General features: G+C 29.2%; 2 protein-coding genes and 1 non-coding gene across 5 annotated transcripts; 1 reads left to right on the top strand and 2 right to left on the bottom strand.

Annotated features, from left to right (window-relative positions):
- Nucleotides 1-245: 245 nt before the first annotated feature.
- On the bottom strand, nucleotides 246-4,896 carry LOC108321146 (mitochondrial thiamine diphosphate carrier 2). 3 transcript variants are annotated; one of them, XM_017552808.2, is made up of 8 exons: nucleotides 4,623-4,896; nucleotides 4,358-4,508; nucleotides 2,931-3,047; nucleotides 2,589-2,700; nucleotides 2,225-2,352; nucleotides 1,340-1,492; nucleotides 748-885; nucleotides 246-669 (listed from the first exon to the last, which is right to left on the bottom strand). In XM_017552808.2, exons 2-8 carry the CDS (start codon nucleotides 4,475-4,477, stop codon nucleotides 451-453), a joined length of 987 nt encoding a protein of 328 aa, XP_017408297.1. In that variant the 5' UTR covers nucleotides 4,478-4,508; nucleotides 4,623-4,896; the 3' UTR covers nucleotides 246-450. The 3 variants fall into 3 exon arrangements, with proteins under 3 accessions (XP_017408297.1, XP_052732721.1, XP_017408298.1); XM_052876761.1 differs by lacking the exon at nucleotides 4,623-4,896 and having other exon boundaries at nucleotides 2,225-2,390; nucleotides 2,931-3,086; nucleotides 4,358-4,496; XM_017552809.2 differs by lacking the exon at nucleotides 4,623-4,896 and having other exon boundaries at nucleotides 2,225-2,390; nucleotides 4,358-4,496.
- A 3,599-nt stretch (nucleotides 4,897-8,495) lies between these two features.
- On the top strand, nucleotides 8,496-9,790 carry LOC108321079 (protein SRC2). Its single transcript, XM_017552724.2, has one exon. The coding sequence runs from the start codon at nucleotides 8,683-8,685 to the stop codon at nucleotides 9,604-9,606; it is 924 nt and encodes a 307-aa protein (XP_017408213.1). The 5' UTR covers nucleotides 8,496-8,682; the 3' UTR covers nucleotides 9,607-9,790.
- Nucleotides 9,791-12,150: 2,360 nt separating this feature from the next.
- On the bottom strand, nucleotides 12,151-12,221 carry TRNAG-CCC (transfer RNA glycine (anticodon CCC)). Its single transcript has one exon. It is a non-coding gene; the product is annotated as a tRNA-Gly (tRNA).
- Nucleotides 12,222-18,771: the final 6,550 nt, after the last annotated feature.

Raw genomic sequence — 18,771 nt, 5'->3', positions numbered from 1 at the left:
CTGTTAGACTTATTCCATGCAGAGAGATTCGTGTCCCTGCGTCATTAGCCTCGAATTTAATCACCTCGATCCTAGTCCCTGAGCATAGTTAATTTGGATTGGTTGCAAAACCAGTGCATATAAAACCCTCAAATTGTGGAAGATGAAGTCCGAATGAAGACGGATTTAGCTGTTGGTGGGATTATTCTTGTTAAGGTGATTTTTACTTCCAAATTTATCCTAAATGGTTCAAATGAAGCGCACCATTTAGAAAAAGGACAATTGATGTCACTCTGCTAAATCTTAGCTTTTACTTTGCTGAATATTCATCTTAAAAGTGAACTAGAATCGTATCCACTATCTCAAAATTGGCATACACCTCTTCCTATCCAGGCGATGACTAAATGGATTAAAAAGAATGAGATAATGAAGATTAAAAAAAAAATCCCCTTTTCCCCCTTAGTAAAAAAATCAAGTCAAAAGAGATTCCAGCCAGTCTGATGTCAATTCATACGCCACAAATGTTACAGCATTAGCTGGTGCAGCTTTAACAGTTGATGGGACTATCCCCTTATATAGACCAGCCCAACCCTCCATTTGTAATATTCGCTTTATGGCATCAAGCATATTGCTGTATGCACGGTGTTCAACCCGAGCTCCATATCTTGGATGCCTTTGTAGACCTTCAATCTGCAGCAAAAACAATGAAGATTCATAATTTGCTTATTTTTTATGGAGGAATGAGGGGTTCAAAATTCTATCATCCACCTGAAATCTTTTCTTGACCACATCAAGTGGATGAGTGGCGAGCTTGGCACATGTTCCTGCACTCACTCCACAGAGGAAAAGCTGAAAGCTAGAGATGTTTTCTGCAGTAGAATTCGAATATTGACGTTGATTCCACGCCTACATTTTTCCCGCATAATACATACATATTAAAAAACAGGTATCAAAGAATTGCTCACTACAAAGTATGAGTAAAGCATATATCAGTTCTGTGAAGGAATCTTAATATGATGTTACCTCAGTAGACCATATTTGCATTAAAATAAGTTCAAGTATTAGTATACTGACATTTGACACAGTGAGTTATGATGATATTTATTGAAAAGAGAAAAACTCTCCTTCTGTCACTGGCCACTAGCAGTTATAGATATGGAGAGCTGAGACTGGGTATGAGGCATAAACAACATTTTGCTCGGACCAAAATTCAAAATTAACATTAACTGCTGCATAGCTTCCTTGTCATTACAAATAGCCAGTGGGAAAATAATAACCAAACAAACATTCAATACGTGCATGCCATAATTACGTCAAATACAAATAAGTGGAATGGTAAATAGAAGAACTGAAATTTTACCATGGTCCAACGTTTAAATGTATCATAGGTGCCAAATTGTAGAGCTGCATATGGTATAATCTCAACTAGGGTTGGTGACAATCCAGCATACAAGCCTTGGAAGCCACGAGTCTGCACAATATCAACAAATGCCGTTCTCATGTTTGGATAAACCTGAAAAATGGGAAAATATTAGCAAGTCATTGTCCCAAAATTGATTTCATGAGACATCAAGGATCTCAACAGTCTCAAGCTATGCACTCAAAGCTAAAGTTATATAATCAAAGGCCACAAGTGGAAGTGTTTCTTTTTCCATGCTTAAGCTTCTGATACGAAATAACATTAATTGGTTAAGAAGCAAAGGTGGACACTCCGTCACCACAATTGGAAAAATGAATGATCACGAAGCAACTACTCTAAAAGCTTCAGCTGTTAGGTAAAGACACATAAATGAATTATATTACATCTCGCATAATTCCCCCTTAAGCAAGAGTCTTCTAAAGTTTAAAGCAAGGACATGCCAAGCCCACACATATCTAGTGTTGAAATTCAACCTTTTTATTCAAAGAATGGGGATAGCAAGAATAAATTCTAGACCATTTGATCATAGAGATTTTAATACGATGTCATTGACCAACTATACCAAAACCCTATATTATCAAGTGAATACACAAGGAATGGTATTATATCTTACATTTCTAGCAGGAATTAACAAAAAACACACATAAATGTAGATGTTTCAAGTAGAATGGATCCAGAAAGAAGCAGAAGTAAATGGAAGTGAAGGGTCTTTAAAAAGCATGCCAGCAATTTTCATCATGGATCTTCACAGTTTACAACTAGTATGCATGACAGTAATTTACTTCAAAACCATCTTGTAACATGGACCTTTTAAAATGCTTATACCTTGGGTTCACCCTGGGAAGCTAATATGGTTCGGAGAAGATCAAAGGGATATGAACCTACAGTAGCAGCACTCCCAGCTATTGCCCCACTCATATAGGATAGATAAGGGCTCAGATTCATGTGATTCTCTGCAGCAACAGAAAGCAAAGCAATGAACATAATAGACCTACAACAGGAAATGCCCAAGTAATTAATAACTCTAGATTGCAGATTGACACGGCTTTGAACTGCCATAAAAACAATGAATAGACCTTGAACTGTATATTCAAAGTTTTAACAACATCAACAAAAAAAATCTGTGCAGACATACACCTAGGAGTAAATTGCAAATTCATGTGTAGAGACAGACACCGAGTAGGCATACCTGTTTTGGAAGAACCAGAGGCAAAAGTCTTCAACTTGTGTACAACAGTAAATTGTATACTTGTATATGGCATAACCATGAGCAAAGCTGGCACATTTCCCCGCCAAAAACCCTGTAACATGACAGAATTGAGAAAGAGTAACACAGAAACTTTTCCCATAAAAAAGTTGACAGGAAACTTCCAAAAGACATAAAGAATTCAAGCATTATCAGATACATTGATCTCACCAACAGCTTTTTGGTGCCCTCTTAAGGTAAATAGGAATCAGATGCGGATTACTACAGAGAGAAGTGAAGTAGGAGGAAGATTAAACAAAAGTAATAGAAGCTGGGTTGTCCTACCCGTATGCCTTCTTCTCTGAAAATATCTTTGCTTGCTTGAACCATGCTGGTATATTTTGAAGGAGTAGACAAATCCTTGCGTAGTAAAGCCCATGAAGATGTGGGTTCTAGTTGAACCTAACAATGAATGCGCATAACAACTTAATTCAGCTCAGGCTGCAATGAACAACCATGATGATGAACCCAAGTTCCCTAAGTCTAGCTCAAAAATTAAAACATTAACAAGTGCAAACAAATCTTATTGTTCAATCCCACGTTAATGCAACCATCCCCGAGGCCACATAAATTTTAAATAAAATGATGCCAACAACTGAGTAATACCAGATATATCAACCAAGTAAACTGAAAACCTTTCGGCTTTCAATCACCATGAGAGAATGCAATTTTTTTTTATAGAAAATAGACCTTTCTTTTATAGAAAAGAAAGAAGAAAAAGTAAAATTGTTTTCAAAATTCCAACCAGATATCACAACCATTGTTAGAATATGTTTTAATAGGATCTTTAGTCTAACTCAATCCCAAAATCCATCTTGTGAGATACAGGTTGTCCCCTCTTATATACACGATTTTGTCCCTGGATGTGGGGGAACTCCACCATGCTGTTCATTAATTAAACACCAAAAATTACTTTAAAGTGTCTTATTTTCAAGTGTCCTAAAGGAATTAGTTAAGAAGCACAGGATATTTCGATTGAAATTCACAATATTGAAAATCCCAGTAGATATGCATCAATGTAATTTTTTTAAAGAAAATTTTCTATTTCAAACTCCCTTCTGTGTATCATCTTTTTAAAGATTTGTGTTCCTGTTTAATTGTTATTTTTAAAGTTTAAGACAACAATAGTTACTCTTTTGTTACACTCTTACATTTTACTTAACCTGTAATCAGTTTATGTATGCATGGATTTATTGTGCTGTAGAAATGACAATGGTAACATAAAAAATCTTATAAATATGAATATTTTATGAAAATCGAGAAAAATGATTGTAAAAAAACCTTAAAGGACACTTAAAAAGGAATCCCTTAACGGCTAAGTTCACTGATTACCATTTGCCCATTTTAAAACCAAAAAGAGTTCGACTTAAAACCATTTCCAAAGCAGGACAACTATCTGGCAAATGAAAATCACACAGCAAATACACAATTGGGTGAAAGAAACACAAGTCAATGAAGCCATAAATGCCAACAATAACCACATACTACCTCCCTTTAAAAAAATAACCGAGTTCAATTAAGGAGATAATTATATCAAAACTTACTAACCTTCCAACTTTTTTAAAACATTCTTGTCACCCATCTCGTAAAACGAGCAATTAAAGATATGAAATGCATTAAAGTTAGAGCCTTTCAGTGAAAATAATTAAAATTTGCTTACATTATAATAAAGATACAATCTTTGAACAAAAAGAAATGTCAGAAAGTCAAACCTGAAACCTAATCTTAATAACATCAAGAGGCGACGTGACGGTCCTGGATACAGCGCCGGAAAGAGCTCCGGCGGTGGCATCAATCGCAGCCCGTTTCAGCTGGCTCGGTTCCCCCTCCATTGCAAGAACACCCTCCAATCCCAACTACAACCTGCATCATCACAAAGCAAAATCCACACACGAATAAACCATATAGTAATTAATGACGATCGTTAGGGAAAACGTTAGAATTTCCCTTGAATTTGGAAAGAGAGAGAGAAGGCACCGGCGAGAGAGGAAGAGAAAGGAGGCAATGGAGACGGGAGCGGGCATTGGAGACAGGAAAGGGAAGGGAAATTCGTTGGTTGCCGCCTTATTTGAGTGGAAGATTTTCTATGGCGGCGACTTCTCCGCCTCTGTCTGAGGCGTTGCAGGAATCTTGCAGAGTCTCAGACACAAACACGACGAGTAATATTAATGTAATATAAGAAAAGGAAAAGAAAAAGAGAAAAGAAGAGAAGACCGTGGAGATTTTTTTGCATGCAGTGATTGGATCGAACACAGTTATTTCAGGGATGATAATAATATTAATTTAGCTTTCTTTGTGTCGGGCTTAGTACAGATTTTTTTTTCCATTTCTAGCTTCAACAGCTATTAGTTGAACAGTTACAAGATTTTTTTTTTCTAAAATAGGTTTAAGATGTATACTTGTTATAATTAAAACATATCTATTGACATTTACTAATATCGGTAATTTATTAAGTTTATTTTTTTTCTATTATAATTTTTATGCAGAATATTTAAATCCAAAATTTTGATTAACTTTTACCACTCAGTATCTGCATCTTGGACTATCTGGCCACGTGTTCCACGAGTTCTTGTATGTTTTTTTTTCATTTTAATACTTTTTTTATGTATTTAACTTTAAATTTAGTATTTTTAATATTTTATGTTGTTTTGTTTAAATTAAAATATCATTAAAATGTTTAAATTCAAAGCTTAAAGTTTGGAAAAATAACAAATGTGAGAAAATAGATAACTCAAAAGCTATTCAAACAATGGAGACTTTAAAATTTAAACAAAGCCAGTACTAAGATTATTTGAAATATGACAAGGCAAAACACCAGTCAAATTATTCTTTTCTAAATACTGTATACATACATAATAAATTATTATATAGTTTTATGAATTACTTTGTCGAGCTTAGAAAACTTCTCAATTTATAAAATTGTTTAGTAAAAACATTTATGAAATTGCTTAGTATTAAAGACATGTGACTTGTAATCAATGAATTCACTATTATTTTCAGGATATAATAAAATCCGATGAAAACTAATAATTAATTCAGATTGAATTGTTTGCTTCAAGTTTTTAAATGATATTAAATGTTAAGGAATTCTCAATTATAAGTTTAGATTGAAAGTTAGTGTGTCTATCCTCTTAAAAAACTGTTGTCATCCACGAAAATGTTGTTTATATTATGTCACAATATATCACAATACGTATTGATAATATAAACTATCAAAATATTAACAATTTCTACCTCAATTTCTGTCACAGTACGTATATGAATAAAATATATCATCCTTGAAAATTAACTTTTTTATTTATTTTATTTATGTTTTATAACAATATAACAATGTCTAAAATAGATTTCTTTATTTGATGTACACATTTTTAAAATTTATTTCTATATATAACTACTTTCTTCATTTATAAATACATAACGGTAAACTTTATTGCAATAACCCTCTTATATTTAATTGCTACTTTTGTAACATTTTATACCTATAATGCTTAACTTTCTCTATCTCATATATAAAATAAATAGAGAAAATCAATTAAAATATATTTTAAGGAATTCAATTTTCTAAAACATTTTAATTATAATATATCTTTAAACTGTATTTTTTAATATTTGTCTAATACTATTTTGCTTCTAACATTATTTTTTATTTTATTACAATATATATTATTTCAGACATGGGTGGAAGTCAAAGTTTCGTTATGTTACAAGTTGTTGAAGGTTTGTGTGTTAAATGTTATCAACTATGAAGATCGATAGCAAAAAGACAATTTCTACTTTAGAGAGATCATTAAAGCTTCATCCATAATAAATTAAGATTTATTTGTTCATAGTGTAATGTTTATTTTTTTTATTTTTTAAATTTATGTTAGTGCCTTGATGGAAGTTCTCACTTTTTGGAAACCATTTGTTTAAGATTTTTCTTAGGAAGAAAATCTGAATATGAAGAAAGAGGTATTTTTTTATCTTATTACTATACTACTACTTTGAGTAGCTTGTGAAAGATATTTCATGAAGCATGCATGCTACCAAATGTATATAATACATGAAAAATAATTCTAGTAGAACTAAATAAAAGAATGATATTATTAAAAACAAATAGTAAATAGAGAAATAAATGTCTAATTAAATTATGTACTTAGAGACGAAGATATGAGAAAAAAAGAAGTAAAAATCAATTTTTAAACGCCTTGATTTATCTCATAACAGTTCTGTAAGTTTCTAATTTTTTGATTTCTAAGAAAGTTGATTATAGGAAAAAATTGAAATTAATTTTTAAATGAACTAATATACTGAATGAGAGAAATGATTTTAATACTAAATGATAATCAAACTATAAAAAAATCTGATAAAAATAAATAAAAGAAAGTTAATACTAAATTTATTAAAACAAGTACATTAAAAAACAAAGAATTTTGAAGTTTTTTTTTAATGTGAGTGAATTAAGAAATGATAAATCTTGTGATATTCTAATGAATTTTATTTATGAGTTGTTTAGTGTTATATTGGTGTATTACTAGGTATTTATTTAGTTTGTTTTTTCTTCATATTTCTTTTTCTTCTTATATGTGATTATGAGTTTGGTATGGTTTTTTCTTCCACTTTTTTCAATAAAATCTGCATGAAACCTAGAAGTATCTAATTTGGACTTAATTGAGTAAAAAGAAAATAATGAGTAAAAATAATAAAAAGAAATGAAAATGTATGGGTTTTGACCCGAATTTGTAACAGATATATAGCGAACAATTTCTTGATAAGATAATAATAAATAAAATATAATTTTTTTTTATTAAAAAATAAAATAAAATGAAAATGAAAACAAAGTGAAAAAGGCAAATTGCATATTCATAAAATATGCTTCTCTGAGTGCAAGTTCTTGTCAAGTGAAAGCAAATGGAAGCCTGACAAGGATCCCAATAACTCAAAACATGCCCACTACTATTCATACACATCAAAAGAAAATAAAATGAAATATAATATTTAGAAAATAAATTTTTAAAAAGAGTAAACATTAAAATTGCCATCTTTTCATATGAATAAATTGATTGATTAATTGTTACATAATAAATATTTAATTTTTTAACTAATTACATAAAAATCCTTTATTATCAAATATAAAAAGTTTATGTTAAACATTTTTTATTTTAGGTTGAAAACTCGGTTTTAAAACGGTTTTTGAGCCTAACGAGGAATTCCGCGTCCAAGCCGTAGCCCAACCCGCGTGTATGGACATGCGCGCGTGATGACATGACGACTCTACATGCGCATGACACGTTAACTATTCATGCACATTCCAGAGTTAAGGAAAGGGCAAAAAAGTTATTTACAAAATATTAGATTAACCTTTTCATTTCATAAAATGTTACATCAAATTATTTAATTTGAGTAATAGAAAAGAATGAAATTCTAGATAAAGATGTCATGCTATATTTTAATTTCAAAAGCTTCTCCAAATATTTCTAAAAATATTTATCGTTTATCACCGTATCTCACTCATTGATGAAACATATAATTTCATATTCCTTTTTTCAGGAAAAATTAATTTATACATTAATTATTTTTCACGCTGGCCAAACTATTTTGAATAGAGACATTACGGTGTATGCATCAAATCATTACCAAAAAATATTACTAAATAAAAACAACAACGCGACGAAATGCGACATAAAAGGCCATAGTTGTCGTTTTTTCTAATTTTAAATCTCTATTATTTAGAAAAATATCTTAAACATTAAGCAAGAATTAAAAACTACACAAAAACACTGAACCGCCTTGGAATAATAATAAAAATATAAATATTAACCCAAACCGAAAATAGAAAAACGCGTGATGATAAATAATTTAAATCATAAAATTATAATTTAAAGTTGTATCTACCTGGAAGGTTCCTAAATATCATTGTTGAAACTTGTATATATATATTTTCGTAGTTTCAGTTGTACATAGCATTCAAGATTTTGCACCAAACAAATCAGAAACTCTTCTTCTTCTTCTTGTTCATTTTGTTCATCTTCTTCTTCTGCTACTTCTTCTGAAATCCATGGAATACAGAACCTTAGAACTCAACATCATATCAGCAAAAGACATAAAGAATGTTAATCTTTTCTCGAAGATGGACGTTTACGTCGTCATTTCGCTCACCGGTGACCCTTTTCATCTTCAAAGTGCAACCACCCATGTGGACAAAGATGGCGGATGCAACCCCAAGTGGAACTATCCGGTGAAATTCTCCGTCAACGAAGCGCTGGCAAAGGAGAACCGTTTGACCCTCGAGGCCAAGCTCATCTCCGACCGCACCCTCGGCGACACCGTCATCGGCACCGTCCATGTTCCTCTCAGGGAGCTCGTCGACAACCCCGGCGAAGACAACGGCTTTCGACACGTCAGTTACAAGGTCGTCAAATCTTCAGGAAAATCCAAGGGATCATTCAATTTCTCTTACAAATTCGCTGAAAAGGTCTCTAATTCCGTCGCCGCCGGAAGGCTGTCCGCCACGGCATCAAAAGCAGAAACGGAGCCAGTGATGGCTTACCCTCCTCAGACCTCCGCCGGAACAAGTGCAATTCCTTACGGAACATCACATCCTCCGCCGCCCAACCCGGCTGCACAATATGGATACCCACCCCAACAACCGTCTTACACCGGATACCCACCGGTTCAATCTGGAAATGGGTATCCACCTCAACAGAGCTACGGTGGATACCCCCCACAACAAAACGGATATGGTGGATACCCACCGCAAAATGGTTATGGTTATGGGTATCAAGGGTACCCTCAACAAGGTGGATATGGATACCCACCAGCCCAGAAACCAAAGAAGAACAATTTCGGAATGGGGTTGGGAGCGGGATTGCTTGGTGGTGCTTTGGGTGGTATGTTGATCGGAGATATGGTATCTGATGCTGCGGATTATGATGCTGGATACGATGCTGGATTTGATGATGCTGGTGGATTTGATTTTTAAACCTGTTTTTTAGTTAGACGTGTGTTTTTATGGATTCCGGATTTCACTGTTATGTTTTTTTTAAGGTTGAGTAACGATGTTTCATGATGCTGTTTATCAGTATTTTGTTTCATATACCTCGTTATCTGACTTTGTATTTATCTGGTATGACATAACATACGTACAGCTTGTGATTTCCTCTTCATTTCTATTCTATTCACAAATGATAACGAAGATTTTATACCTATAGTTTGGGATATGATAGATATGGTATTATGATATGATGATAAAAGAGAAATTGATGGTTTTGTTGAATTGTACCATTCTGTCCAAGTTGAAGATGTGATTTCTAAGAAAGAGAAGTTGCAGATTTGATAAAATTCAATCTGGGTGATAATTTTAGACTGGTGCAAAACATCAAAATTTCATCTTTAATTTGTTGCTTCTTGCTGGCTTTCTTCAAGACAAACGAAACTTCCTTAATCTTATTATCTTGTGTTCTTCTAGAACATCTGGTTAAAAAAAACTACTACTAGAGAGTAATATTGAGAAAAACCATACTGAAAAACGATGTCTCTCACCTGTTTCATAGTTCTGCAAGCATAACATTTGCAACCAATGACATTGAATTAGCATAACATTAGCTGGGTTCTGAATTTCTTATTGTTAGCAAGGAACAAAATCTTATAAAGCCAATATGCAAGATATATATATATATATATATATATATATATATATATATATATATATATATATATATATATATATATATATATATTTCATGGTATGCAGGTGGAATATATAAACTAGAATAATGGTGCAGAGAATCGATTCCTTATCATCTTGAATAAAAAGTTAGAGTGAGGGAATGATTATCCCACTCTAGTGTTATGCTGACCCCAAGTTAGTTAAACAATAACCAGCAGCACAATACCTTATATTCAAATCAAAGCTATATACTATGCTTCATAAAGAAGAATACAAAGTGGAAAAACAATAGATGGGGCATGTTACTGTTACAAATTGATGATCATGGATATTCAATTATTTGTATCAGAACATTGACAGTTTTTTATTTTCTTTTCATATCTCTGGGCAAAAACATAAAATCTGAGTCAAATTTTATTTACCTCTAGAGGGGATAAACAACAAAATTGCATACCTTGGAATTGAAGCAAACACATTCAAAATTCTGCATGAAGTCTATCTGTTCTTGGTCTCCTGGAGAATTGCATGATCCGATAATAATGGTGATCAATATTCAAGGTTCATGGTCATGGTGTTCCAATTTCCACCTCTTGTTTTGTTCTGTCCATGTGAGAACATAGCATACGAGATTGTCTGAAAAGACTTGTCTGCTCCACATACAGGAAGAACTTCATCACTTTCCAATTGCCTTGGGGTAGATTTTTTCTCCAACTAGATAGAATCAATAATACAAGAATGATGTAAAATATTAACATAAATGTCACACACACGTATAAGTCCATAAAAAGTTTCAGCTAAAAGAGTAGATTATATCATTTTTATCCCTATTGAAATTTTGGTTTTAATGTTATGGAATCTCGTCGTATGTGATTCATGTAGGTGATTCAGTTAGTCGGAATAAATTTTATTAGTATGGTTGATAAACGTCTTAAAAAGTTAATTTTAATTGCAATTCTTCTTATTTTTAATTGAGATGAGATTTAAATCTATCTTATCATATTAAAGTGTATATATTTCAAATATAGGATTGGAGATTAATTATAACGTAATAATAATACTAAATATAATAAGTCTCACAAATAACAAATTTTATTAAAATAATTTTTAAATGATTTTAATACATTCTCAAAGTTCAACTGTGTCTATTATATAAGGATGTGGGTGTAAATGTGAACTTGAAGTCATACAGTTGCAGAAAGATAAAGTTAATTATAAATGTGAACAACTATTGATGTGCATGTGTATGATATTTGTTTTTGTTCGTAAAAATTAGTTTTTACATAAATTAATTGTAGTTTATAGAAAAACTATTTTAATTTTTATTCTATTTTTATCACTTAATAGTTTTAATTGAAGTTGGCCAGTGTTTCACCCAATAGGATAAAAAACAATAAAGAGTAGAAAAAGAAAACAAATACATAGCTTCTAACATTATTGATATATTTGTCACAAAAAAAAAAAACTTCGATGAAGAAGATAAATGTAAGCCATGAGAAATTAATTGAGTTAAAAACCACATATTTGCAAATAAAAAAAATTATATGAAATTATCACTGAGAATATTTCTGCTATGTCCAGCAAGCAACTCCAATGTAACAAAAATATGTTTTACCTGTCTTAAGAGAAACATTGATTATAAACTAATAGGTGAATGTTGTGTTAATTATTTATTTCCAATCATCGTAAAATTAGCCATGTAAAACATTATTAATGTAAACAAACTAAAAATGAATTAATAAAATTATATAAGATAGAATTAAGCAAAAATAAAAAATATATAAAATTGTAAGTTTTTCTAAAATTACTAAAATTGATTGATACCTTTTATACGAAAAACAAAAGAATTGCTACAAATATTGCGCATCCGGGGAATCGAACCCCGGTCAGTACCGTGGGAGGGTACTATGATACCACTACACCAGATGCGCTTTTTGTTTAATTTGATGATTCATATCTTAATAATAACTTTATACATATTGGAATAAATTATATTCTAGGTTAATTAAAATAATGCTTTAAATCTAATAGAAGTAATTTAAGAAAATATAAAAATTTTTTTTATTGGTATTAATATATTAATTTTTTTATGATGTATTCAAATTTTATTTATAGATAAAAATCAATTTGTTTTTGTTTCAACAAAATACTTCTAATATTTTTTATTTTCTCCTTTTTTTTATTTCTATATTACAATATAGAGAGAGATAAATCAATAAAATGTTTGGAAAAATAATAAAGATATAATTAATAAAATAATACTCAATTATTTTTTTAAATTTGTAAATGATAATTAGGTAAAAGAAAAATAATTTTGAAAATTTGTCATTAAAAAAAAACATAGAAATATTATAATACCTTCTGCCATTTTGTCTTTCTTAATTACTGAATAGTTTGAGCTATACAAAAGTGAACCATATAAAATTGTTAAGAGATAAATTTATATCATATTTAAAATTGTCATAATGAAAAAATTTTTTTTGAACAATTTATTAATGATATATCATATAATACATACGCATAATACATACATATATACATAATGTATAATAGTATATATCTTATTATATGTCGAACTTTAATGCAAACACCAACCTTTTACAAAAAGCTACAACACAGTAAATAAATTATATTTTATCTTTTTAAGTATATGAAAGAGCAATTAACATATTTGGATGTGGTTAAAGATGAATGATCAACCTTTAAATTAGTCATATTAAGAAAATTTTAAGAAAAAAAGAGAACAAAAAATTTATTAGAAATAAATTAAACTTAATTTAATTTTATAAAATCAATTTATAAGATAAATATTATATTATTTTATGTATTATAAATTTATTTATTTTTAATTAATGTAATATTTTTAACTCACACATAAATCATATGATAATGAATCGATAACGGATAGTATCATAGATCTAATAAATATTAATAATGTGATGTTTGTAAAACTAATTTTATTTTAGCCTTTGTTTGGTATTTTATTATTTTAAATAAAGGTATTAATATGTACATTTTTATTTATTTTTTACGGAAAAAAAATCTCCTAGAAAAAGCTATAATACTAAGGAATCTGTGATTTTTTTAGGTTAGGGACTTTATTCTGAATAGCATTAAAACTCCCTCGTGGCCTCATTCCATCTTTGTTTATTCAAAGTTCATCATAAGATATAATTTATAGAACCAAATATTCTCCATCCAATAATTCTTTTCTCTTTTCAATCGCACAAACTCTCACCCATTCTTTTTCTTATTCCAAGTTTAAAAAATTAATTTATATATATTTGTATAATGATAATCAATAAAACGTTTTTATTTCAAGAGATAAGAATAATATGAATTTTAGTCTATATTATGTACTTCAGATATAATCCCAACTGTTATTTAATGTATAATTAGCTTTTTTTTATTAGTAAGAGTAATTTGTTTAATAATGATGATGATGATATTATTATTATTATTGTAGTAACTAGCAGAATCATGTATTATTGCGTTTATATAACTACATTTTTATCACATTTATTTTGATATGCTTTATAATGTTTTTTCCTATTATGTATTGTCATATATTAATTGTTTTAGGAGAAAATAAATATAAAAGAAAAAAAACCAGTGGTTAGTAGTAATTAAAAATATATAAAAAATTTAAAAGTTGTATATTTGCGGTTGGTTTCTCTAAGAAATTCTCTTTGAAATTAAATATACTACATAAAGAAAATTTGTATTAAATAAAAAATATTTTTATTAAAAAAATAAATTATTTTAAAAAAGTTACAATAAAAGTAGATACAAAAAATGTATCCCCTTTTATTAAAATATAAAATTTTGTAATAAAAATATGATTTAAAAAATGTAAATTCCCTCTATATAATGTTATAAATATACTTAAAAGAATTATTTAAAAAAATAAAATCAAGAAGTACTGTGAACTTTTCTTTTAACAAAACTTCTAAAATAAATTAAAAACACATCCTGTAGAATGATATCTACTTTATATATAGTTATATTATACCGCATAGACAACTCCTGTCTTGATAAATTTAATTTAATTTATAACCTTATATATACCTTATTTAATTATCTTATTATTAGAATGAGGTATTTAATTAATTTTAATTAAATAAGTTCTCACTTGGTGTATGAAAGTTTCAACTTGGTTCTTGTTTTGAATTTTGTATTAGTTTCGTCTCAAAATTCTTTTGTGTTTCAATTAGGTGTCTTTATCTTGCTATGGATATAAAGCCACAACATCCTTTCTTCTTGTGGTTGGTCTAAGGGGTTGAATGAAACACTAATTTATTATTGTGGGGAAGTTGCCGTGTTGAGAATGACTTTAACGGTTAATAATGGTAGAAAATAATTTTGAAGTTGTCCTAACTATGAGGTTTGATCTATGATTTTAATTTTCGTTGGACGTATATTTTTTTTACTGGAAAGACAAAACCTAATGTTTTGTTGGATTTTTTGAATAACGGAGTGGAAGTGAAGATTGTAAAGAAGGTAATTATTTTAAATTGTGCAATGAAAATCATGGAGATTTAGAGATGTTATTATTAAAAGATAAAGGAGAAAGATCTATAATATGGAAAAGCCTCTTATGATTTATGATAAACGAGTTAAGTTGTTAATGGGGATGATTTGTTTTCTATGCTTAATTAACATAATCCTTGTGATAATGTTGTTCAAAATTCCATGAAATGTTGTAAAACTTAGATTTATTGTCATTAGCAAACTATGTACTTTATGGGTTGTACTAAGTGTGATGCATTTGGTTGTAGTGTTTTGAGATTTAATCTTATATAAATGAGAATTTTGAGTTATATATAGAAAAGTAAGTTAATAGAAAAGTAAGTTAAAATCTACTGCAATAACATATGATATTAATTCCAAATACATTTATTATCAGAACATTGTTGTTTAAAACCACATAAGAAAGGTCTGGTTAAAGCTGCTAAGCAAAATAAGCTACTAAGCAAAATAAGCTACAATACAAAATAAGTTGCAAAATATATATTGAAATATATAATCAAATTGTAGGACTTTCAAAATGGGCCGAAATATATAATGAAATTCCAAATACATGTGACAGCTGCAAAATGTACATAAATTAAGTTTTATCACTTCCAAATTGGGCCCCTCCTATATGATAGATTATGTACATTGATGGGTCTTGCAGTTGTAAGTGGTGGAGGTCGTGATGTGGTAGCACAAAGTGTTATAGCATGTGATGACTGTGTTTTGGCAACAATTTGACTTCCTTAATATGATATTGTTGGGTCTATTGAAGTTGCTTGTGGAAATGGTGTTCCATCTAGATTTGTAGGAGGTGTGCTTGTTGGCTAGTGTACTTGGTGGGCTTGTTGGTTCATCTGTTTGAAGGGTTTATGGGAAATTATTTTTTTTATGTCCCAGTTCTATGCACTTTTCACATCTTATGTGTGTTTTAGTTGAGTTTCATCCTTCTTTAAAGCTCATGACTCTAGTCTTCTTTTCTTTTTTGGCCTTCCAAGCAAGACCCTTTTAGTTGGAGGCAAAACATTAGGGTTAGAAGTAATATTCCAAACTTGAGGACCGTTAACAGGGTATATCATTAAAATGTATGTTTCTTCATAGGTTAACCTCATAAACTAGCGTGAGATGTAGTATTCTTCATTCATATTCAAAAATCTCATAGGAATCTTATAAGCACAACAAGCATACAACTCATTTTTCTTAACTACCAAATATTTTTTGTGACATTATAAGCACAATAAGTGTATCATTCACATTTCCCTTTTGCCCCCAAGCATTTCACCCTCACTTTTCATTTGTCATTTTTAAAAATCTTATTGCTTCAATAAAATCTTCCTTTTTTGTGAAGTATGTGTCAATTTCCCATTTGTAGTCTTCCATACATTTAGACATTGAAAATATCTCAAAGTGTCCACAATTGTCTCTATCTTCACCCATTAAATCACTATGTTAACCACTGTTTAAACATTCAGATTCCCATTTAGTTTCCTATATAATATTTCAATGACTCATTATTCACAAATTTTCCGCTATGATGAAACACGAGTTTAAAACATAACATTCAAATATAAACAAATTAAAAAAAAAAACAGTAACCCTAAACTTAACTATGATCGCAATACCACAACAATGAAAATAACACAAAATCAAGACATACACACCTTTGATTGGAAATCCCATTGAGTTCACTATGAATGAAATGTTGATTTTTGAGTTTTGAACGATTCTTCACACTTCGATTATCTCTAAATTTATCTTACCTATTTGAATTTGTTTTTTATTTTTCTTATCAGTCCAAATTTTCACATAACAGAATAGTTGTATCACGTTTGCCTCAAATACCACTAACCATGCCTAATAATTAAGTCATTAACGATTTTAGTGGCATCAAAAAAAATAATTTGATTGAAGCATATTAACAAATTTTAAAACAAAATTGATACAAAATGTTAAGTAGAGATCTAGTTAAAACTTCCCTTAGGACCATTTGAATAATTGCACCTAAAAACTAAGCTTAAGAAAACTTGTGTCTAAGATTAATTACATTACCAATTGAGATTTTAATAGCAATTTGAGGGGCTTAAATATCAATCTCTTTGAGACTATGTAGCAGGCCCAAATAGATACGGTCCAGTTTTAATTTTTCTGCAAAGAGATACCTACTAAATGTTCTATAGTATATAATTAATGTTGAATATGTACGTACGAATCTTCATAAATTAGTACGTGTTTGGTTATTTTAAATTTTATCATAAGATAGAGAATAATCAACCTAAATTGACTAGGTTGTGCAATTACATATTTTATCAAATAAAAAAATATTTCTATTGCTAAAGGATAACATTATTCAAATATTTTTTTTTTATCTAAAAAGGTTATTCTTCTCTATGAATAATTATTGAAGATTTTACATAATTAAAAGTAGTATTAAATTACAGTATTATAATACATAAACAATATGTTGATTTTCTGAGATTAATTAATTAGAAGATATTTTATGTCCATATTTTTTTTTTAACTTTTTTGTGTGTGGCATTAGTAGAGTCCGGCTCAGGGCTATTTGGTATGATTTTTTATACGAAAATTTTCTATTAATCGTATGATATTTTTTTTTCTGCAACAATTTTTTTTGCAATATTTTCACAACAGTATTTCATATAATCTTTCCAATTATTTTACTTCAGTAACAAACGCATACAGACCTCGTAATAAATATTTTAACAGCTTTATCAATAAAATAAAAATATTTCGATACTACCAACTTAATTAAGAAAATAATTAATATTTAAATGATATTATCAAACTTACATCATTCACTAAATAAGCATCCATTTAAAGAGAATATTTTCTCTGTCTCCAATATAAACATATTCAAAGAATGACATGAACAGTTAACCTTCAACACCCTCTTTAGAAAGTCTTCCTTGCTATTTCTCTTTTATACTTGAAATATATATATATATATATATATATATATATAGTTTTGGTCCAAGATTTTTCTCATACAAATATTCATTTTAATTTTCTCCAATCCTAATTTGTTCTTCTGATATTATCTCAACATTTTTTTTATAAGTTTATAATGTAACTCATAAAATCTATCGGTCTATAATTTATGTATCTCTAAACATATGTGTTGTATTATCTTATAAAATTTCCATTGGCAATTATACCAAAATATATTTAATATCTTACACGTGTCACAATTACTATTTAAAAACGACGAGCTTTTTATTTTTGTACGACAAAATTCGATTCGAAGCTTGTTCAAGGAGATAGTGCTTATATTTTATTTGGTGAAGATAATAAATGAAAAAGAATGTCAATAAACGTCTTTAGAATATTAAAAACTAACCTTTTTACTAGAAAAATGTTGATGTCGTATTTTTATGCGTCTTTTAATAAAATTTATCATTATTTTTAATATTTATTTAATATCATTAAAATTCCTTTTAGTAAATATATAGCAGGATCTAAATATATTCTTTACTTAAAATTTTAAAAATAAAAAGGTAGGCATTTATGGTACGTTGGTTCTTTTTTATTCATAGGATTCTGCAGCAACTATTGTTTGTCATGTCATTCGTTTATCACTGTAAAAGAGGAAGCATTCATTCTAACACAATCACCTTACAGCTACATTCGTGGCATGGAATAAAGAAATTTTAACTGTAATTAATTAATTAAATTAAATTACAATAGATTGTCAGTAATCGTATAAAAAACTTTTATATTCTTAATCAATTAAATAAATAAATTAAAATAATTTTTTATTTAAATGCTCGTTTTGTCTCTTAATTATCAATAGTTTGTTAACTTTATCATTCAATAATTTGCTTCCACCTTGGCATATCGTGTGTTTCATTTTACTGAGTTGATAAATGTGTTGGGATATTAGTACAAAAATTATTTATAAAGTCACGCATACAACTCATAACGTAAAAAATTACTGATAACAAATTTAAAAAA

The sequence above is a fragment of the Vigna angularis genome, chromosome 4 (assembly GCF_016808095.1).
Source record: "Vigna angularis cultivar LongXiaoDou No.4 chromosome 4, ASM1680809v1, whole genome shotgun sequence".
Classification (NCBI taxonomy): Eukaryota; Viridiplantae; Streptophyta; class Magnoliopsida; order Fabales; family Fabaceae; genus Vigna; species Vigna angularis.
This window is presented reverse-complemented; position numbering and strand designations above follow the sequence as displayed.